This window comes from Etheostoma cragini, chromosome 10, assembly GCF_013103735.1.
Source record: "Etheostoma cragini isolate CJK2018 chromosome 10, CSU_Ecrag_1.0, whole genome shotgun sequence".
Classification (NCBI taxonomy): Eukaryota; Metazoa; Chordata; class Actinopteri; order Perciformes; family Percidae; genus Etheostoma; species Etheostoma cragini.
The window spans coordinates 20,842,581-20,866,860 of record NC_048416.1 but is presented as its reverse complement, the minus strand read 5'-3'; the positions used below and the strand labels follow the sequence as shown (position 1 = coordinate 20,866,860).

Sequence of the window (24,280 nt, the reverse complement as noted above, 5' to 3'; positions counted from 1 at the left end):
CCCGCACTTCTTGCTGCCATTCTTTTTTTATTCACTGAGAGATCTGTTAATTTCAACTGACTGAGTCCTATCCGCTTGCTGTGAAATCAGACTGACCTGACCTCACCGTCACAACAGTCTCCTCCCCTTCGACGCCACGCCGTCCTTGTGACTGTCAGCATATCTGACCAATAGCGACTAAATTCCCTACTCCTTACGTATCCTACAGACCAATCAGAACGTTCGATACAACGGTATCACTGTGGGCCTGGCATTCATGTTTGGTTGCAAGGGTAAGCTCTGGATGGGATTTTGTGAGTTTTCTTTGACATGTTATGTATTGTTCATTCTGTAATTTATAACATAGTGTTGTATGGGCTTGTGTATTATTATGATGTTAAATTAAATAATGTTCTCCAGTTACGGTCGTCCATTTATGCTAGCCTGGCTAAGTGTACAGCATTGCAAAGTATTCCAAGCCGAGAGAACAACGGTGATTTTCCCCTATTACACCAATTGTTCATTAATTCTGATTAATTACTGTGTTGTGGACTAAATAACGGCCTCGTCAGTGCAAGTGGAAAACTGTCAGAGTATCGTGTCTGTCATAAAACGTTTTTTGTCGGTTACTACTAGCTGGTTAACCATGTTATTGCTAAGTTACACGGTTGTAAGTTTGCTTTCTCTAACAATGTATCCCCGTTACCGAACACAGGGTTCTGTCTGTTATTGTAAAAACGCATTGGTTTGTATTTTTACCAAGCTCCCTATAGTTACATCTTATATATTTGTTTACATATGTTTTACCGTTCACAATACAGTGGCTTCACTGACTGTGCCTGCACCCTGCATACTAAAAAGGCTGCTCAGTGAAACACGTGTTAAGGCAAACATGTGTGCAACTTAACCCCCAAGTCATTGTCTTAGACTAAGAACTGTTTGCTTTACATTCTGGTAATTTCAGAAAGCCTTTCCCGCTGCGTGAACAGACTGCCTAGCTGAGGAGGCATCAGGACGGATACCACATCCTACCACACCTCTTCTTGTCCAAGCAGCACCCTTGACTGTTGAATACTATTCGGGAACTATTTGAAGGCGGTCAACCTGAATATAGTCTTTCCCTTTAAACGGAATGGTTTTTGAAAATACCTAACCTGGAGGGTTTGCTGTACAAGTGTTGTTTAAAGCCTGCCGGTGGCGATTGCCAACTTTTGAGAAGGTCGCATTAAGTCTTTCTGGAGGGAACCAACTTAAAACTAGAATGGATCAAGCCAGTGGTGGGGAGGACCCAAATAAACCCTCCAAAAAGAAATCCAACGAGGACGAGGGTAAAAACAAAAAGCTGGTAGGTATCCAGACTGGCTCATTGCCGTTGCATGGAGCTAGTCTGCAGCGAACTGTCACATCCTGTAGTCCCACAAGGGAGGGTTAAACTTTAGCAATACTGACAAAGTTGCACTGGTCCTTGGTTGCAGAAAGTTTCACTACTGTACATTTTTACTCAATGAAAAAATGGCTTTGTTCGGTATATTGCACTGCAAATGTAGCCTTTGTAATAGTTGTACGTGTATGAGTCAGTATACTGGATAAGTCAAATCAAACAAAGCCTAGTGAACACATAACTCCTGTACAGTTAGTAAACAACATGTTGTCAATACAGCACATTTCTTTTTTAGTGCAGGATGAGGGTAGTTATTGATATGTTGTTATCACTATTTAATGTAGCCTAATACAAAGCGACTAATAGCTGTTTAGAGTTGAGCAAAAGAGATAGTGTTACACTAAGTGCTTTACTTTTCAAAGCACTCAGTGCCTCATGTGATTATCCTCATCAATACTTCTACTGAAAGTTCTTTGAACAACATTTTTGTTGTGACAGTTGGGATTCAATGTATTTTATAATTCATGCTAAAATTTCAGTTACAGAATGATATCTGTGGTTTGTGGCGGGGTGTGGGTGATTGATAAAACTTACCCTTAGCTTGAGCAGTATGTCAGCATTCAGCCCAATAAATGACAGTCATAAGAGGACATTGTTAAGTAGATAACAACTGACAACTGAAAAGTAGTCGTGTTTGTGATGCTATCAGCTCATAAAATTTAATGAGAATCAAAGTCACAAAAATGAAATCGTGAACTGGGTGATTCGAGATTGCGATTTTATAACAATTAATTGTGCAGGCCTTATGCCTTCTATTGAATGGAAATGAGATTACACGACTTGGAGGTGTTTTGGTGCTAGTGTTGATGTAGTGGTGTAGGTGTTGTCTTGGATTCTGTATGAAGTCTGAATCAATCACTTCTGACAAATTATGCTGTGTGGAAACCACAAGTTCTGCGAGGTTGTGTAAATAGTGTCTCTTACAAGAGCATCCTACAATCAAGTGCCTGTTTTGGTAAACTGTAGCCACAGTCTTGTATTTTCTGCCTTATGTCAAATGTAATGAAAAATGTAAATCTAAACTATTACTGAGTGGGTTAGGTGCATGTCACTGCCTACACACAATCAGCAGCTGTAGAAACCAGTGGTTGAAAATAATTTTCTGTGACCAAAGACAAAAAAACAGTAGTGCCGAGATCGAAAAGTGCCATTTTACTGTTTGTCACCGACAGTTGCCTACCACTACCACTTGCTGTTAAATGGTGTGCCAGTGGAACACAAGCGGTATGCCACTCATATGCCATCAGCCACTTTCCGAACTTGGCATCACTCTAAAAAACTTTGGTTGCTGTTGATCATCGTTTCTGGTTTTCTCCACTTGGCAGCATGGAAAGTTGCAGCTTGGCTGCTGTTGAACTTTTTAGAAGACATCACCTGTCTACAGCCAATAATTGACGAGTAGTAGTAAAGTTGCTTTACTGTGTATTGGGCCTGTCACTGAACCGTGATTCTTTATTAATTGGTGGTAATAATCAAAAGTTTGGTTGCAGCCATTGGTACGTTAAAAGGAACTGAAAAAGGCTAAATTTAAGTTGATTAGTGTTACTATTTTTTTCTAGAAAGCAACCAAAGAGCCAAGTTGGACTGATCGCAGAATAGTGGCCGTTAATTACTTCATTAACACCATAGTCATTTACAAAGGTGGTGTTGCTCTTGTATCAAGTTACCCTAAAACTGTGAAGGAAAACAGTGCCACTGCTGTGTTTCAAACTGGGAAAGTGTGACCAGAACAACTGCCAGACAAGAAATCCCAGAGTGAAATGGAAATGACAAACAGCTACCAAAGGGTGTTGTCCTGAGAAATCCTAACGGCGTGAATATCCTGCCTCCCAAGTTTATAATTGGTTTGCGAGGGAGTGTAGATGACATAAGCACTCCGCAAATCAATAGTGAAAGGTCTGTGAGATCACTGCTTTTTGTTTTTTAAAGTGGTCTTAGGACCGAGCCTGTTCCCTGTTGCGCAATCCTCCAGGCAAGGCAGGGCAGTGCAAGGCAAAGGCCTGAGAACTGTGGCTGCTGCAAAAATCTCAACTGACTGAGATCAGGGGAGGAAGCAATCATTTATCCATTCCCCAGGCGGAGCAATGATCTCACTTGTTTTGTTTATCCCTCTTTTTAGCAACCCCAGTGTGTACTGTATCTCCCAGTTTTTTTTTGCTGACATGGACAAGCTGGCATGTACAAGCTTTAAGGCATATTTTAATCAGTAAAACTGCAATTCAGAATGTGTTTCGAAAGGGAAATGGATACAAAAATGCAATTCATATTTTAAGATTCTTTGTAGAGGCGTCTATCAGATGCTTATGTCATCTCTGACCAAAGGTTTGTTCTTTCTCATTGTTGGACACTTTAAGATTTACTTGTACTTTGATATTCACAGTTTGTGTTGTCACTTCCTTTTCACACTTAGAGCTGCTTAGTACAACACCTATTGAAGGGCTAATAAAGTAAGTGGCTGACACTGGCACAGTTTGGTCTCAGCAAAGTCAAATCTCTAAAGACTATGTAGAAACCCTGAAAGCTGTGTGTTTATTTAACAAGTCACTGGTCAGCATTATGTCACAACAGTACCATTTGGGCTTGAGGCCCAGAATGTAGACACTCAACACAGCCAAGGACATTAGAATAACACCACAGTGTTCAGTGATAGAGATCATTCAAAACATATCTGAGCCAGTTTGACAGAAAGGGAGAAATACTATCCCTCTGCATACCAGAGTAAAAGATGACATCACATAGAACAACATGAGGGAAAAGTCATCCCAGTGCATCCATATAATATTTGACTTTACATCACAGACTGTACACGCATATTCTAGACCTACAATCTAGTTATGTGCCTCTAAGTGGCCTTTTGGGTTTGAGTTATGTATCTGTTTGTTATGTGAGCCATGATTTCAAAATTACAGTTTAAGTGAATTCCCTTTAACTAGAAACCTTGTCTCAAGCCTAACACGACCCATAGATCTATATGACGTGGGAAGGAAGGATTATGTTAAACGGCTTTCTTTTAATTGTAGAGAATCTTTTGTAGTACAATAGCTGTAACATAAAAGAAGGCACGATTCACTGAACAGAGATCTGTGATACATCAGTTATTTTCAAGAGAATGTTCTCTAGTGTGTTTGGTAGGTAATTCCATCCTGTATTGCAATCAGTCAGTCAAGGGGTCGATTCATGCTTGCTTGCTTGTTACAGGCTGTGATTGTCAGGTTTTTGTATTATCTATAAGAAAATGAATAAGGATTATCAGTATCTCAAAGGTCATTTGTATGTGAATGAATGGGAGGAAGAGGGAATCTAGTCAGTTGTTAACGATATAAGATATGATAGCTGTCTTCTCTCTTCTGCCTAAAGCTTTTTCGCCAGTATTCTATATATTTACTGCAAATAGGTGGAAAACTTGGTCAGAATTAGAACTGAATTAGGTCTGAATGAACTTGTTTAAGAAGTGGAGTGTCAAATACTTTAAAACCAATGACCTGGTGTCAAAAAATAAATGTGTCTCAATTTTGACTCTAAATTGAAAGCCCAACTCTTTGCTATTTTAAGACCGTCCAGCGCCCACGCCGTTTAAATAGCAAGTGCACATGTGCCCATCTTAGTGCCCAGTTTTACAGAAAGGTGTGTTCAGGTAAATTGTTGGCATATTGCTTCTTGAGGCAGCGGGAAGTGATCGTGCTATTGACCAACAAAACCTGGTCTGAAGTCAATAGCGCAGCATTTCATTGTTATTTTATCAGCGCATTAGTAAAATGCACCTATGCTTATGCATAGCGCTTGCACACTATGCTTGTTACACACACAAGGAAGTGCAGCAGCACACATGCATGCAAAATATTAAATATACAAATATGATGGTGCAAATCGGCCATCATAATAGCAATCCGCCAAGGTACAAACGCATCTGGCTTTCAAAGGGAATGGAAGATAACAATCTAATTGGCTTATTGCATTTAAAGTCCAAAACACACCTATGAATTAATGAAGACACTAAGTACAACCCTTTTGAAATACACCTATAACCTATTTTTTATAGTATTGTGGCTACATTAAGTCAATATGGTCTGTCAGGCTTTATGTTATTGGCGAAAGTGAGTGCTTTCTAAAGTTGTAGTGCAAGGGGTCTTAGAAATTGCCTAAAAAACTAAACGGAAAGAAAAGCTGGCAAAATCAACATTGGCACATGTCCATCATTTTCAGGTTTTATTTAAGAGTGTTTGCAATTTGTAATTAACCCTTATTAATTAAATTGGGATTTAATGATTGTAATCATGCTAGTCATTTAGTTAATTAAAGTAATTAAGGCTTCAGTAATGAATGGACAGTTCAGCAATGGCATCTGTAATGATAGACCCTGGGCATGGGAGAGCTTAGTGGAAAGGCTTTTCATTCTGTAGGCTACCGAGAAATCGTGTAGATGTGCCCCTGCTTCAAAGTGGGTTTGGGTTAGGGCTGGGCGATATAGAGAAATTGCCCTTTTTACCAGATACCTCAATATCAATACGGGCCACGATATTGTAGTGTTGACTAATAGTGCTTTCACAAAATATTTACACCATGAGATTTTTGATAAATAATCATTAATCTGGATATAATGTCTAAATGTGTAAAGGGAAATAATACAACAGTTACAACAGTCTGGCAAGTTCAGAAAATGCCTGGAATTCAGCCTTTAAAACCAGGAAAAGACACCACTTATCCCATATTATGATATCCACAATCTAAGAGGAATTTCTGGTCTCATATGATAGAAATAATATTGATATATTGCCCAGCTCTAGTTTGGGTTATATAAATTATATTTAGTTGTTGTTTTCAGGTTAATCATATCATGGATTTTTTGTTTAATATTACAAGGCACTATGCAGTTCTGTTGCCTAGAATAACATTCCTTGGCACATTTTTCTCTGAATCATTTCTGAAATACTTGAATGACTCCAATGGGACTTTTCTTTGATGAACATTGATTGACATCGACTAAATACGTTAATTAGTGTTTTACCAAACCCAAAGAGATATACAGTATGTATCAGAAACAAGCCTTAGGTTTGACAGTATCACACTGTGAATTCTATTTAATGGCTGTCTGTGCCACTGCTTTTGAAAATTGTGGCATTTAAACCTTTGATACATGAGCTTTAGGGAAACCTCAGGGACCATTTTAGGTCATGTTGGTGTGTGGTTAGTACAGTTTGTCAGCTTATCAGTCGTTCAGTATTGCCTTGGTCGATCTCAAAAAGTTTGTGTTCAGTAGTCTTACTTATTATTTTTCTTTCATGTGTTGCTTTATATTTTGTGCACTTTTGCATTATGTATTGTTGAGTGAACATAACTGTGACTATGTCAGGAAGACTTGTGAGAAACGCAGAGAGGCAGGAAACGCACCACATGTGAGCGTTTTAATTGCATTCAGGAAGTTGGAGTGAGGAAGTGGTGAAGAATGCTTTAGTCACACAGTGTAAGAAACTGACAGACTCCCTGCTCTATGGCACCCTCTAAGATGCACCCTATTCATATCAGTCGGTTAGATCTAAGACTTAAGAATTGGACATAACTCGAGCATCAATGCATTCACATTGGATGATTCATGAGAGGTGCGCGAGGTGTTTTGACTGAGCTGAACTGCAAAGTCTGATGTAGGCCAGAATGAAGGGGTTTCCCCTTTTCTTTTACTTGTATGATATTGAAGGAATGCAATCAGGGAGCTTTCCCTCTTTGATGTGAAGAGGTGCTTGTCATAGTCACTGTCTTGCTTTAATTTACTATTCATCTGTTTAGGTTGACAGCTGCATTCACACTTTTTTAATCAGTGAGAGTTGCAAAGTATGTGACAGAATGTGACATTTGCTGTGATACACAGTGCAATATAATGTGTCCGGAGAGATTAAATCAAGCTAATTGTGTATTTGAACTAGAGAATTGAATCATTACATTATAAAAATCGATTTGTTGAATAAATTGATCTAATGTGGCACACTGTGAAAAGAGGTCAGTGCATAAGCATGGCTAACTGGCTGACAGATTAGACTTGATACATTGCCCGGTACATGTCTAATGAGAAAGACTTGTTAGGCATATCACGAGTCACCTAATCTCAAGACTCACAATTTAGTAATGGTTATGTAGTATATCACAGAGGTATGTGAGGTATTATTATTTTTTGCTGCTTGATAGAAAAGTAAACTTTCACCGTTATCTTTTTACATGATTATTACCGCCCAACCCTTCCCCCTTAAGCCGGTAGCCATGTGGGCAACGTGTGTGTGTGACGTTAGTCCGACGGGGTTTACCGTTATGGGAAGCGAGGCTCTCCGTGTGTAGGAAAGTGCCGTAGACAGCATCTGCCGCTGACACAGTGATGGGTAGTCAGTGAAACTACAGTAGTCAGTGTTTTATGTTCGCTGCAAATACGAACTAAATCACCTGATTAATGCAACATAATCACAACATCCCCGGCCATTTCCCCCCCAGAAAGCTGCTACCAAGTTAATATAGTTGGTCTAAAGGAACAAGCAGAAAGCTACTACCAGCCAGGCTGAAGTTAATATAGTTAGCCTAAAGAATTAAGCAGAGAGCTGCTACCAGCCAGGCTAAAGCTAATATAGTTGGTCTAAAGAAACGAGCAGAAAGCTGCTACCAGCCAGGCTAAAGCTAGTTTAGTTAGAAAAAGGGGTCCATCTGTCCCAACTAACGTTACGGTTCGGAGCCGCTACACTGGAAATGTAACACTAATCTACTACAGAAGCCTGTTTCTGATCCAACGTCTTTTACACTGATTTATTTGTTCTTGGATACACAGTTTGTTGCTAGTGCGCGTAACATGCAGGTTTGATCAATTTTTCAAATTAACAAGCTGGCCTAGTCGACCGCGGTAACCGCCCAGCCCTACCCTTGACAACTCATAAAAAAACAGCTAACATCACAGAACCGGTAATACTGAAAATTGTACTTTTTAAAACCGCGGTACACCTTGAATACATACTGTGCTTAGTAGTACAGTATGTGATACCCATAATCACTTCAGGGATGAATACAAAAGCATTTTTTCAGGCACTGGAAAGCGATCATTTTTAAAAACAAAAATTTAGCTAGCACACATTAGCAAACAGACACAAGGTTATATGTTCACATGTTATTGCACTTGATACAATAACAACAATGCACAGTAAAAACTTGATTTGAAAGTATAGCTAAAAGTAGGCTAATTGTGACATCATAAAGTGGTTGCAGTCTTTACTAGATCTCTGAATATGATAGTCTGTAAATATAAATTACATTTCTCTATGATATCATGAACAATTTAAGAAGATCTATACACTGACATTTCCAACTTTTGTAATAGGTGCATATAATGCAAACCCACAAGGGTAAAGTACTACAAATTTGCTTTCAAAAGAGACAGCGATAACCTGAGGGCAGTGCTGAGCTAGTCTGCAGTCACATGGTCAGGTCATCCGGCGTGGTGCCATTCAAGTCTTAGTTCTACTGGCTTTTGTGTGCTTCCCTGTTTCAATAGTTGCTGTTTTAGGAAATTATAAACAGTACCAGCAATCTCCTGAAATAATAAGGCTACCACAGACTCATGCCCTTTTAAAGGCACTTTAGCTCTCGCAGAAATCTAGTGCATTCTTATTTGTCCCCCCTCCACCTTCTTTTTCAAATAAAAAATACGTTCTGTAATGTTTTTGGAACTTACTGAAACGTTTGAATGTCAACACTGCATCTGTCAAGAGCTTAGGGAAATAGGTTGACATTCTATGCTGGTTAAATTGTTCCTAATGCAGTTTGCAGAGGACAAGTGGGCCATTATGGTGAGTGTATGATAGGTTTTTCTGTGCTGCGATAAGAGTCTGTATCTCTTGTTTGTGTGTTAGCTTGCCACATGTGTATTGGGGCGGCACTGCCTACAGTTACAACACTATGTACCCTGTGTGCTGTTTTAGCACTCCGAGTCCCCTCTATACTTTGCTCTCTCAGTTGTCCTCCCATTTATGTTGTCTAACTCACAGACAAAGGTTTTAGGATGTGGATGTGGACCTATTTTAACTGTAGATTAAAGCAGCCTGGCTCATATTTTACTCTCTGTTTTTAAAAGTCAAACAAATAAACAAATTGAATCCAACATTACTTATTCTGATTTGGACCACTTTGAAATGCCCGATCTGATACATATCTGATATGGGATAATTAGACCCTTAATGGGGCTTGTAATGTAATTGTATTTAGACAAGGACAGTGCACAATTAAACATGAGCCTAAACATATATTAAATTATTCATAAAAATAAGGAGGGATTCTGACATGTCTACTGAATTATCTAGATTTGCTGAGTATAACTCAAAAACCTTTTTGACAGAAATGAATGATGTAAACAGATTTTACTCTGCAAAGTCATTCAGAGAACTCAGAGAAGCACCTTCTTGGAACAGGCCCTAGAGCTGCAGAGATGAGCAGTCACTGCCATTCAAGTCAATGCTTGATATTCCACCAGCTGCGCCAGCAGCATGTGCGAAGCAGCTCTACGGCCGCTAAGGATGCGCGCCAGGTCCATTTTCAAGCGAGCCGCGGGCCGTTTGGACAGCCATACAGTCAGTAAAACAGCGAGACCCACCCAAAATATCGTTGCCTCCTTTATAAACCCCATGGACAACGAGAGATTAATCTTGGAGGTTGAAAAACAATACCACATCACAGATCCTTTTTTATATGGACAACACCAGCAAAAAGAAGGCATGTAGTTTAACTGCAGGAGGTAGACAGTGTTTCCCACAGAATTAGATTCTATTTTTAGTGGTAGCAGGGTGCTAAAAGAAGTGCAGACTTAATTGTACTGCATTTAATTTTATACAAAATCCATCAGGGACAATTAAAATGTTTTAGTTATAATATACATCAGTATGTGGCAGTCAACATTGATTGTGTGTCAGGCCGCCAAAAATTGTAAATGACAATGTATGGGAAACACTGGTAGATACTAGCTTAATAGAAACACAATTTAACTGTAAAGTACTTGTAGAGACAATATAATCTGCGAGTCAGGCAGCAAGACACTCCGCTTCTGAGACGCTCCCTGTGTGGTATGGCGTGTGGCAAAGGACAGAACAAAACCAGAACACAACACACACACGCCCAGTGGAGAGTCAGAGATAGTGGGTCTTTGGGCCTTTTCCCCCCTTTCTCTGCTCTGCTTGAAAAGAGCACACTCACACAGCAAACATAAAGATTCATTTGATAGATCTTTAAATCTTTAAGTTTTGTTTTCACGCTGCCACAAATCTTAGCATGCGTAGGCTGTGAAGTGCACTACCTTGATGAGTTTACAAAGAAAGCCAATGAGAAGCCTTTGTAACTAGATTCATTTGGAAAAATTGATTTATTTAGACTATGTCTAATTCAGTTACTTGGTTGGTATTTGATGCTGTCAGATGCCACTCCCCCAAAATTGAGCATGAGATTGCCAATGTTGTACATCTTATTTGATTAGACAAAGACAAATGATGTAATATTGATGTTTATGGCAATGACTAGCAAACACTATCTAATGCAACTTCAGGCTTGTCTTGCACAGTTTAGTGGAGCTCAGTTGTTCTTCAGTGTAAAAACTGTTGGTTTACTTCACATAACAAATCTGTAGATTATGGTTCACTAATTAAAGTTCACTGTTGTTAAATCTAGATTCTGATATATGCATTCGCCAAGGCTCTGGACAGGACGCCACACCTTTATCTGTTGAGAATTCTGGTGCATGCTATTGAAATGTTTAAGAGCAACAGCCCATATTTAGAGGCCCTTTGACATTCAGAATAATACATTGTTTTCATTTAAAATAGGATTTATTACCCAGTCCTGCTCACAAGTTTAGGAACCCCTGCTTAATTTCAATTAATTAATAGAGAAATTAAAAAGGTAATATTTTGGAAATTGATCTCAATGCCTTAATTATAAAATGAGGAAATTCCAACCTTTAAGGACACCAATTATCTTTGTGAATGAATAATATATCGTAAATAAGTAAGTTTCTTCCTTAAAATACAGGGGGCATAACTTTACACATCCCTATGTTAAATCCCCATAGAAGCAGGTTGATTTTTATTTTTAAAGGCCAGTTATTTCATGATCCAGGATACTATGCGTCCTGATAAAGTTCCCTTGGCCTTTGGAATTGAAACAGCCCCACATCATCACATACCCTTCACCATACATAGAGATAGGCATGGGGTTATTTCAGTTAACCTAATAACCTAATTGATTTGCATTGAGAGATGATTTTATGGAAAGTTCCCCATGCCAACCTCTTGGTATGGTGAAGTGTATGTGATGATGGGGGGTTATTTTAGTTCGAAAGGCTAAGGGAACCTTTTCCTCATTTTTTAATCAAGGCAATAAGATCAATTTCCAGAAGAAGATTTTTTTTAATTCCTCTTTTTAGTCAACTTAAGCAGGGGATCCTATACTCATGAGCAACACTGTAGTTACAGACATGTATAAGCTTTCAAGCCTGACTGTCAATGCAATGCATCTGATTCACTTGCAGTCATTTCCCGCCACCCGAATGTGTTCAAGCTATGCTGTGAGTTTTTTAAATGACAATTTATTCTTTGCATTATGGCAAGCTGTTCGTTAAATGTATGATCACTTCAGGGTTTCTGCTAACTGGTAGATGTCTGGCTCAAAAAAAGCGTTAGGAGTTTAAGGTGTGTTGCGATCACTGCTCGTGTCTCTGCATCTTTAATGCTTTATACTGTTACTGGGCTTTAGGGTGTTGTCACGTTTACAAGCTGTGGCAAATTGGCAAACCAAATTTTCCACGCAACTGTTTTCACAAAAACCAGTAGTCTCCCGTGTTGTGTGCTTTATCAGTGGTGTACTTCTCCACTTTAGTTTTGTTTCCACAATAGACAGATTTAGTTTAATTGCACATAAACAATATGAACTACTAAGTAAGTAATGCAATAGAAATGAACAGAAGTCCACACTGAAATGTTGGATTTTGAGAATTACACTCCACGTTATCCAGACCACTGTACAATGCTGATGTAGGGGTTTCTTTATATAGGCTCTCCTTCCTAACTAAGTTCCCTTGTAATCAGTTTCATTTTCACATTGCACATTATCCATCAATATTATTTAATTACTCTCTTGGACATAAATCAAGGTCAGTAACACCTATGTAAAAGCAGAGTGTGTTGCTAATTAACACCCTATATATTTAAGTGTCAACTTTGTCATACTGACAAGTTGCATGCTTGTCCATACTTTTATATACTAGTGAGTTGATACTATACGTTTCCTTTGAGTAAAGTAATATTGGCCATTTATATTGCTAATATTTCTTTTGTTATTGCTGGATGTAAAGTGCGGTTTGCCAGTTTTATACAGCTTGCGTGTCTAACAGCTCTCTAATGGCAATCCATATTTCTTCTGATGAATTAATAATAGTATATTGCTTTATAGTTCTAAGCAGTGTCAGACGTCTTTAGTGCGGCGTCAGTCCTCTTGCCCTAAATTGTAGATGTTTGCAGCAATGACATGTGTTTTACTCCGCTGGCTACATCAGAGAGGGGGAAAGGAAATGTTCCAAATTGGTATTTGGCAGTACATTTATAATTGTTACTTGCCATTGTGTCAGGAACACAAGATAGTTTCTTGAAGTTGCTGAGACCTATCAACAGCACACTGCATAATAGTTCTCACCACCAGCTCCAAGTAATCATTTGCTATTATTAGAACTAATTAAAGTTAAATCTAATTTCCTTCTAAACTTGTTTTACAGAGGCATTGTGGCTACTGATTTTTATAGAGATAGTTCCAGTTAGTGAGTTAAATTGACATCATACAGATGGTCTAGTGAATTGGTTAGGAATAACAGGCGTTACTATTTCAAAGCTGTGTAATGGTAGCCAATTTGAAACAAAGTTTGTCCTTTGGCCAACTTGGATTTAAAACCTGGTGGAATTTTGTAATGAAACTAAGATCAGTGAAATTATCTTAATGAGTTAATGTAATACAAACATTAATTGTACTTTGTAATATTATTTTAAAAAGTTATTGCGTGAAATGTGCATGCTGCTCTGGCTTTTTGTCCCCAAATTGACTCTCAAGTTAGGGATATAGCTGTGTGTTTTCATTTTTAAAGATCTGCATGGAGTCATAATCATATTTGATTAAGGAGGGACCCAGAGCTAATTTGATTAGGTTATTTAGAGGAATATGTGTTTGGTAATAAACATTTATTATGATGAAAAAGTTTACTTTAATAAGCAGGAGAAGCCCAGAGGACATGCAAGCTTAATTGTTGGATGTTAAATTGCGTTGTTGCGATGTTGCCAAGATAATGGGCAAGGAAAGGCCCTCAAGTCAAGGCAATTAACCAAACAGTGGTTTGATTGTTGTTAAATTGATTAGAAAATGTTTAAGTACTCCATTTGAAAATTAGCTATTGTTTCACGCAGTTTTAGACTGCAAGAGAATGCTGGGCTTAATGATACATACTATATGAGTTAGAAGTGGAAAAAGTTGTTGCCCAGGTTAAATACTTAGCTTTACAGATATTGTGAGAAGTGGTGCAGCTATAGTAAAGGCCACAAATGACAGTGAAACAAATACCTGGACATCCCAGGCAGAACCCATTAAGCACAATGCCAGATGAATATTACATATTTATTATCTTGACTTCAAGTAACAGCTTGGACAACACATGGAGCCTGCACATTGAGACTGACGCTTTGTTTTCTGTGGCTCATAGCTTTATCTCCCAACTGTTGATCAGTTGTTGCAGACAAAACTAGTGATAGATATGGCAGTTTGAGTACTTGTTCATTGTTGCCCACGGCGACAGCTGATAAAGATGCACAGAGAGAGGTACAGGTTAGAGCCAATCTGTTTGTTGCCCCAGCATCAGTAGTTTCCTGATTAGAATAGTGGAGAAATCTGCGGCTGGAGGCAGGCTTTATGGCCATCACCACCCCACATCTCCCTACCCATTAGTGCTTCACAGCCTAGCGCCACAGCATATGGCAGTGCTGCTACTGCTTCCCATTTGAGGTGTGTTTCAGATAGCTGTCCCTTGCTGAGCCACAAGCCTTTGGCAGTAGCCTGTCTTAGTGTGTCTGAGATGAAGATAAACATCTGTAATAAAGAGAAGTTGTCGGTTTATGTTATATGAGCTATTTGTAAGGAAACTAAGATTTGATCTGCAAGCAAACAGATAATTGAAAAGTTGGGAATTTCTTTGACTGGAGTTTAGAATAACAGTTATTGAACAAGAACATCTCAGCTGGGGTACTGTCACTACAAGAGATGCTCGTTAGAACACACAGACATAAAACAACCCTTTAGTGGTTAACTATGCCAGGCTGTAACATATTTTCTTGCAAAAGTGTATTATTTTTGGGATACACAAAGCTATAACCATGCAGCTCTAACCTGCATATTTCCAATGGGTGTTGTGAACAGGTGTGCTCATTATGTCGGTGGCTGTGTGATTACAGGTGCTTTGTGATACGTCTCCTTTTATGATTTGGAACATGTCTTATGTGTGTTTAAGATGTTCACTCTTGAACACACACTTATGTTTGCGTACATTTAAAGGGTAACTACCGTTTCTCTCAACCTGGACCCTATTTCCCCTGTTTTTGTGTCTAAGTGACTAATGGGAATAACAATCTTTGAAAATGATCCAGTTTTAAGCAAGAACGCTACAGTCGGCAGCAGCGAAACAAACTAAAATGTAAGTTATGGGGCAATTGTCCAGCTACACAAAAGTGCTTGTTTTGCCACTGGCATGCTCAGATTAATATTCTAAGTGTCTGACAACATTATGGAAATACTTTCTAAGGAGATCTACATTTTTTTTAAAGAGTAAGATCCTTTTTGTAACCATAATACATCTGCAATATCATCTTCGCTTAACCTCCATGTAAATGAACAGTAATTTTAGCATTGTATAATACACTTCATTTAAAGTTGACAGAAACAAAATAAAACTATGACCAGCCGTTTTGGGTTGTCATTCCACTTTTCCAAACATCACAACTCCTAGATTTGATTGAAATAAACACATAGGTTACAGATTTACATGTGGATACACATTTGCTCTATACACGCTAAAAGTATATCTTTTATAAAGGGAATCTGATGTATTTAGTGCTAGCGACTTCCGAGCTGTTTCAGGTTAAACAAAAATGGTCTCAAAGAGGTTTTAAAGGTCTATCTCTGGAGAGATCCTTTCCATAATGTTGACAGGTGCTTAGAATGTTAATCGAAGCCTGTCAGTGGCAAAACAATCACTTTTGTGAATGTAAATACAAGCTAGACAATTCTTAGTAATAATTTATACAAGTATTACTAGACTATTTACATTGTTGCCTTCTTGCTTAATACTGGTCCAGTGTCAAAGATTGTTGTCCCTATCAGTCACTTAGACACAAAAACAAAGGAAAATAGGGTCCTGGTTGAAAAGAATGCTAGTTACCCTTCAAACACTATTATTTGGGATCATTAGGAATGGTCACATCCTTTCTACATATGTACAGTGTCCAGGATTGCTCATGGAAAATGGATGATAACAATCATGGGCCTTGCAAGTGTATTTGTTAATTGGAAGTTTAATTCAGATTCTGAGAGGAAAATTAGACAGTATCCAGGACACTGTACATTCGAGCACACCACCTATGGGATACAGACTGTACACTTTGCTGTTTCATTTTCTTTTGGATCTTGTTTTTCACACTGTGTCCTCCCTCCAACAGAACATACACATAAAAACATTGGCTGATGATATGGTAAGGTGCTCGGTTTAATTTTGGTGTGACTAGTTTTGTTTTACATCATCTCGTGTTTTGTCATGCATGGGACTTACAACTGAAATTTGTGGTTGGATCAAATGTGCCAGATAGGAATTTATTAAGTGAACAGTTTATGCATAAAGAACATAAAATCACTAAAGATAGGTTATATCTAGTGTTTCTATAAAGTATGACAGTTTGTGATATACTCTACAGTAACAGAAAGGCTAAGCTTCTATCCTTCATTATGTGTGTAAATAAAAGATGATTTTTCATGGTGCTATTATTTAAAATCGTGAACATCCTACATTTTTCATAATGAACATAATTCAGCCCATAGCATTTAGACTTTTATAAGCAGCTCATAGATCATTTACTGTGAAATTATCAGTAGCAGACTTCCGATTAGATGTTTCTGCCTGGGGCTTTTTTAATACCCTTAGTTAACAAATAGCCTAACTTTGACACTTAGAAGCTCATGCTGGTTTTGCGTTAGTACACAGTATGTTTGATCCATCCAGTAATATTTCAGCAAACTAATAGTAGTGACATCATGTTTGTCGTTCCATTTCATTTATGTTTATTCATCTAGCATGTCCTCTCTATTCCATTTTGCTCAGTATGACTAACATTGACTGGTTGCATGTATTTTATCTGCTTTCGCACTAAACTTTACTACACTGCATTAATCAGAATGGTCCCAACTAACAAATGTAACAAGGAAACTTAACTGAACCTTGCTAATGTTATGAAAGTAAGTTTAACTTTTTGTTGTCTGTTAAGACTATTCTAATACTATGAGAACAAACCAGGTAATCTTGTATAATGGTAAGTAAAGTCTCAATGAGTTTTATACAGTATAGTATGTCAAATATACGTTTTGCTACTAGTTATGTTTGTTTTGAATCAAGAAAAAAAGTATAAATTATACTATAATAATACCATTTACTGTTTAAACATTCTATAGTTTAGATTTGTATTGTTTTTAACCCAACACAAGGTTCCAGAGATGTCAGTGTGGTTCCATTTGTACCAACGCTATCGGACAATGATGCTGACATGGCATTTTATGAGCAAATTCATTCTTTTCACTTTAAATTGCTTATCTCAAAATATACAAGCTTTTTAAATTGGCTTACCACAGTGACTTTTCCTCTATTGGCACACTCTCGCCAAATAGTAACGATCTCCAAAGAGTAAAACTTTTTAATTTAGGCAACAACATGGCCTTACATGTTGCTCCCCCTTCAGGACGAACTTAAACATTTTTACCTCACCAGTGGCAAGGATGTTTTAGTAGCAAAATATGTCTATTTTTTGTCATCCTACGAATTTAGTTTTCTGGTTTGTAACTGAGCATTACAGCCTCATGGTCCCACCTGTTTGACTGTAGACTTCTTTTCTGTATTGTCTTTAAAGTACGTCTTGTTCTTCTAAAGTAATTTTCACCTGTGATAAATCACATGCTTACTCTGTCCCATGTGCAGTACAGCACCCCACAAAGCAATATTGTATAAAGCTTCAACAGAGTTGGTTTGATCATGTGTGGTAAGAATTCCTTATGGGGCGATAGAATCTAGAATCTACGCACCAGAGCTTTAAACAGGACTGTTAGCTGTGTCTTGTTTTAAAATGTCACACTCTGTTTTTTTTTTCCAGCGTGATCGTATTACCAGTTTCAGAAAAACAGGGATGAAGAAGGAGAAGCTTCTTATACAGCACCCAACAGATCCCCTATCTATCCAGGCCGAACTGCCTGTACCTCAGCCACTTTTTGACGATCGCTCCATGAACCTCTCGGAAAAGGAGATCATTGACCTCTTCGAGAAGATGATGGTGAGCTTTGTCTTGCAGCGTATTATCTTGCAGTGTCATATGTAACACTCCACAACAATTTTAGTACAGTTGCTACAGAATAATAAATGAGCATTTTATTATGAAATTTAAATTGATTATAGAATTGCTCCGTAAATCTGTGCAAATAGGCGCACAAGTAGAAAACAGAGCTGCCGTAGTTCAATTTACAAAGCATTTTTATATTACCCACACAGATCTCATGCTGATGAGATTTTTGTTTTGAAAACAATGCTTTACAGGCATGCAAAAAGGACGATAATGAAATTAATGCTTCATTAATGCAAAGCTGTCATTGTTTTATGCAACATCTTAAAATTGTTTTTCATTTTACTTTATAATTTGTCTCCAATCAAGAGATCATGGTTTACAGTTTCCGGAACTAAATTAACAAGTTAAATTTTACCAAAATGTATGATAGCATTTGATCTGAAACCATGATGTTGGTTGGATGTTGATCTGCATACTCATAAATAATCCAAGACCCAGTAATACTACCTTGCAAGTAAACCTCTGCAATCAAAAGTCTTTTATTTGTGATTTTAGTCACACAAACACACAGAGCTGTGATCAGAGATAGGGAAGAACCTCATCTGTAGATTTATTAACGCTAAAATATATTGTCATGATTGCAGAAACGTATTAGTCAAAACCATCAACAGTGAAATTTCACAATTCTGAATACCACTGCAGAGAAAAAGACTTACTTTCGGTTTGGGTGTTTCAGTTCCGGTAGAATTTCATCTTTGCATCGCCATGGTACATCGGCAAGAATTTATGAAGAATTTATATTTTTTACTCACACACATTCAGGTCAAAGCAGATGAGGCTTGAAGGTTATGGTTTTTTCTATAAATGATAAACAGGAAAAGACACAAATTACTATACAGTTAATTCAACGTATAACATCAACAAACTTAACGATTAGATACCTAACAAACAATACATATAAGTACTCTAACGCGAAGGATTGAGGGCTAGGCCTACCACAACTTAAATTGTAGAGTACTATATAACAGAAACATTCATTTTACAATTACATAATACATTTAACTAAATCATGTTATAAGGATACTGGTATTTCCTAAAGGCTACAATTAACAAATCATGTGCACTGCACACTTAAACACAAAATTATTCCTGTAGTCCAAAGGCAAAAGGCAATAATATATATATATATATATCTCTGTATGTATGTAAATATATATATATATATATATATATATATATATATATATATATATATATATACAGTGTATATATATATATACAGTGTATATATATATATATATATATACACACACACACACACTATATATGTAATATATTATACATTATATATATATAGTATGTATAGACGGTAAATATATATATATATGTGTGTGTGTGGGGTCAAAGCTCTGTCACACTTGTGATTTTCTCTATTGAAATGCATTTTTTGGCCTTATGTATTGGAGGGTTGAAATCTAACAAAAAGCTTTCGGCCCATCTCTTTGAAGTGGGGAGCTGAATTACTCTGGCTTTATTGCATAGGTTGTGTGCACTATTGTGGATAATGTCTCTGAGTGTGTATGTGTGCGTGGTACGGTGCCTGCTTTTCCTTTTTTCTCATACAATGGTCTTTATTGCCAGGGCCAGAGAAATGTGACCAGTGCTACTGGTTTTCATCAGGCTACTGCTCAGTGTTTTCTTGCCTGGGTGCTCATCCCTGTCACTCCGTTCACCTCTCAATTACTGTGTTTGTGCTCACAGCAGCATGACATTAAACCCAGGCTTCAATTTGCTCTGTGACAGACGACACAGAACACATGTTTGCTGGTCTGACATTTGACAAGCCTTGACACTTCAGTTTGGGAAGTATAATTACAGTAATGAAATCAAAACGAAAAGGGTATTTACTTATGTACTTTTAAAGCCACCACTAGTTGTTCTCATATACTGTAAACTTTTCTGCTTTGATGCAGCAAACACAGAAATGACAGTGGTGGGTAGTTTCTTTTGATAGTAGTAGCTTATTTCCAGCATCTATCTGTTATTGTCATTTCTCTTTTTATGTCAAACACAAATTCCAACTCTCCTACACCCATTCTGTTACAGATTGGTTTTATCTTGCCACATGCCACAGCCATAGATGTCACCCCTTCATTTATAAAGGGTGCTAACATCCATAGCTCATAAATGATGGGTGACCCAGGCCATATTAGTGAGACTACCTACTGTGCATTAATGACTAGGAAAAAGTGAAAATATTTTTCTCTGGAAAGTGGTTTAGACATTGAGCTTTGTATTTTAAAGCCTAAATAGCAAATTAAATAGCCTATTACTAAAAGGTCATCAAAGGGATCTGGGAAAATATTAGAATTTTTGAAGCTAACCATTGAGAGCAGATTTTTCTATTTAAGTATATTTATAAAACTACAGTGATAAAAATGCATTAAAAAAACAGTTACTCTCAGCACCGCCTTTAGAAGAATGTAGTGTATATTTTTATTTTCTGTGTCCTGTTGTCGGATTTCCCAAGATGTGCACAGATGGAATTCAGAGCCCCTCATCAAAATGCACAGCAGTAAATTTGCTGATAAAATGTCCGTTATATGCATCTCACTAAGGAGACAGCTGTGTTGCAGTAGCAGACTCCAATCCAAGAGGTTCAATCTGGGAACACAGTAGCACACAAAATAAAATGTGAGCTGATTTGATCAGTTTTCAGTAGGCTATAAGACCTTAAAACTACACTTTGGTGTAACTCAAACCCCATTCATTCTTTTCATTTCATTCACTAAATTCAACTCAATTGTCTGTAAAAGGAAGAGGTAGGATACCTTGTGATGTCATATTCATGAACCTTTCCTCTCCACCCAGGCAAAAATCACACTGGTGGCGTTAATTTGTGTAAATAGTTGCCGCATTTTGGCACTTTAAAACATCTGTCCCTGACATTATCACGTTATCACTCCAAGAGCATAGCATGATTACATTGATTTGATTCCAGTGCCAATTTGTCTCTGTTCATTAGAAATTGACTTCTTATTGTCAAAAGTAGTGTGTGTGTGTGGTGTGCGGGTGCTCACAGAGACAGAGGACCAGTGAAAGAAGAACGTGAGATTGCAGTACTGCTATGGCTAGTTTGAGGTTTTATGTGCCTCTCTACCCGCCATTTCCAGGATGAACACTGCTAGTAATAAGCTCCTATGTGATCCCTCAGCAGTTACACTCTGCGCCTCCAGGACATTAAAACCAGCCCACAGGAGTTACTGTGTGTGCCTTTGCACACACATGGATCAGACTTGAGGGTGGCGGACAAAATAATCGATTTTGTCACAGTTGAAGCGAAACATTTTTATATGTCTTCTACTTTTCTTAGATTCACTTTTCCCCATAGCATGAGCTGTTTCAGGCTCAGACATATTTGATACTAGCTATTAATTGCTCTTTTCTGTGATTGGAAGCCTATGGCTTTCTAGACTTAGACTGTGTTTTGCATTCACATTGCAATATCGGATGATGGAATTTTTTTCACGTCCCATATTTTGTACAGCGTAGTCTCTAAGTAGAAAAACAGTGACATATTGCATATTTTGTTGTTTTTGCTCTGTACCCAAGCATGTCAGAGTGGAAATGGTATAGTGACTATGACGTTAAAGTGCTTACTTGTAAATTAGATCAACTATGTAGGAATTGGATCACTTTTATACATTGTTTCCCAAAATTTGGGGGGGGACACAATTTACAGGACAACTCAAGAGCTTATAAAAGGTCAACATGTCAATATTTGGTTGCAAATCATTAGCACCTAGTGACTTCCTGAAATCTACAATCCACAGACAGCATATGCTTGGTATCTTCCTGGTGATGGGCTTCCAGGTCTGTCAGGCAGTCAGTGGTTGACTTGGCCAGACAAAAACGTGGTTGCATTGACTGTATTTAGAATCAATGTATTACTGCTTATTGCCTTTATGCTCAGGGACACTTATTAAAAAGGGGCTACTAGTCCAATAAGGAGCTCAGCCAATAGGGATGTGAACACCGTTAGCTGAAAGTCAGCTCATTACCTCAGCCATTGTTCAGTTTAAATAGAATGCGCTTGAATACAGAGTGAAAAGAAGTGAAAACAATGTATCAAATATATCACTGTCTTACTAGTTATGGACTTCTTTTTTTCTCACTATTTATGTATATAATATGGTAATATGCTGGAATGGACCATCTTCCTAAAACTTCTTTCCATGAGGCTTGAGTTCTTTTACATAAGCAAGACAAGTGGAGACTGCTAAGTGGTAGAAAAGCTTGCCAGAACAACATGAGACAACAAGATCTAATCTAGAAAAATCTAGAACCTATTTTTTGGTAATTCCACAGTCATTAGTACAAGCTCAAATCCTGTAGTTTCAGTTACACCAGCAGCATTGTTGAAGACTTCCTTGGCTTCTTTTTTTGTAGCCTATGAGGGTGTAATTAATAACAGAGCATTAATCATTTTGGAGACTAAACATGGAAGGCTCATTCCTCCAGTTTGCCCCCTGACAAGTGTCCCGCAGGCCCACTACTCCTACCCCTCCTACAGCATACTCACCTCGCCACATTATGCCTTGCTTATTGAATGCCAATTAAGCAGATAAATTAGCAGGGTTCAAAGATTAATTAAAAAAACCTGCTGGTTTCCTTTGGTGAAAAAAACCTGCCAATTGTAAAACTTTCAGCCACATTTTCTTCCTCCCTGTTTGACAAAAAGGATGTTAATGTTTTTTTTGCTCCAAGGGTATTTACCAGAGGAAATGTAGTTGGAGGTATTTAGGTCACGGTGCCCCTGGATGGGATTCTTGTCCATGCCTCACTTTTCAAATTAAGCAAAACAGTTTGAATCAGATTACTTCGGGTAAAATATTCAAACCGTTGTATTACAATGTTGTTATTAAGAAGTGACAGACTTAATTTATCAGGTGAATTTTACGTTAAATCAGATTGAGGGAAATCATTGCCAAATCAGATCAACCCAGCGGAAGGACACATGATTTTCTGCGCTCCCCAGCAGAGGGCAGCATGTCTCCACAACCATAGGCTCACCATCCTAAAACCCTGAGGAGAATGTTTTTTCTCTCTGTTCGTTCTAGCCGTTTCTTTCTGAGAGAGTGCTTCTGATAAACATCCCCCTCTATTCTAATCATCATGTCATTCCCTAGCTTTTAGTGCTCTGTCCGGCCTTCGATCCATCCCCTGATGTCTCTCACATGAAAGACATCTTTTGTGATGCAGAATTAAAGTAGCACAAAGATAATACTCCCAATAACACACAGATACTGCCTATCCAGCCTATCTGATGTGATTGCATGGCCTCAATAAAAGTAATGTTGTTTGATTTTGCTCTTTTGTTCAGAGTTGGGGTGCACGGTTTATCCTGCTGAAGCCTTGCTACTCTTGATTCAAGTACTAATTATTACTGACAATATTTCCTGTTGCTGTACCTTGTGACTTTGACACAGAAAGATAGATGGAAAAGAAATGTATTCAACTGTAGAAGAACAGGATCTGATGAAAAAGGTTTATAGTGGAAATCAAAGTTTAATTGTTGGTAGGTCTGAAATATTTCTTCTTTTTAGCTAAACTATTGCACTGAAAATAAGTTTTGAAATACATTTTGAAAAATGCAGTTATTCTATTAAGTATACAACTTATGTACAACTCTATAAATTTGGGACTGGCTATTGTTACACAACGGATCCCCATCAGAAAACAATCTTGATCAACATTCTCCATTAAGTGTGTTGTAGTAAATTTGAGTACACAGTCTGTAACATTTCCTACAATTCTCCTTATTGTGTGTGTGTATCTAGGAGGACATGAACCTGAATGAGGAACGCAAAGCCCCTCTGCGTGGAAAGGACTTGAGCACCAAACGAGAGATGGTGGTCCAGTACATCTCAGCTACTGCCAAATCTGTAAGTGAGAGAGTTAATTCAAGAAGTCTATCTTTATACACTGAAGAGTGTGTACTGGATAATTGTAGTTGATAAGCTAAAGCATCGTGACACTTCACACGCTCTCCAGAATGAGTTTAACCTGATCCTCTGCTTTATTGCTTGCTTTGTCATCCCTTCTTTCACACTCTCTCTCCACTCTTCATGCTTGAGTCCCACATCTTTGATTGCAAATTTGATTTATTTTGTTCAATCTTTTTCCAGTGCGCCGCAATCTGCCGTTGTAGACCATCCAGTATAAA

The 24,280-nt window shown here is 37.9% G+C and overlaps 1 protein-coding gene across 7 annotated transcripts in view; it reads left to right on the top strand.

Moving 5' to 3' along the window:
* Positions 1-193: 193 nt before the first annotated feature.
* Positions 194-24,280, top strand: part of diaph2 (diaphanous-related formin 2) — a 384,094-nt gene continuing 360,007 nt past the window's right edge. For 5 of the 7 annotated variants that reach the window (XM_034884275.1, XM_034884277.1, XM_034884280.1 and 2 more), the window contains exons 1-5: positions 194-272; positions 944-1,324; positions 16,174-16,206; positions 17,869-18,045; positions 23,895-23,999. In XM_034884275.1, the coding sequence (XP_034740166.1) occupies positions 1,241-1,324; positions 16,174-16,206; positions 17,869-18,045; positions 23,895-23,999 (399 nt within the window). In that variant the 5' untranslated portion in view covers positions 194-272; positions 944-1,240. Of the gene's footprint in view, positions 273-304; positions 473-943; positions 1,325-16,173; positions 16,207-17,868; positions 18,046-23,894; positions 24,000-24,280 lie in introns of those variants that run through there. The other 2 variants (XM_034884274.1, XM_034884276.1) reach the window with 2 other exon arrangements.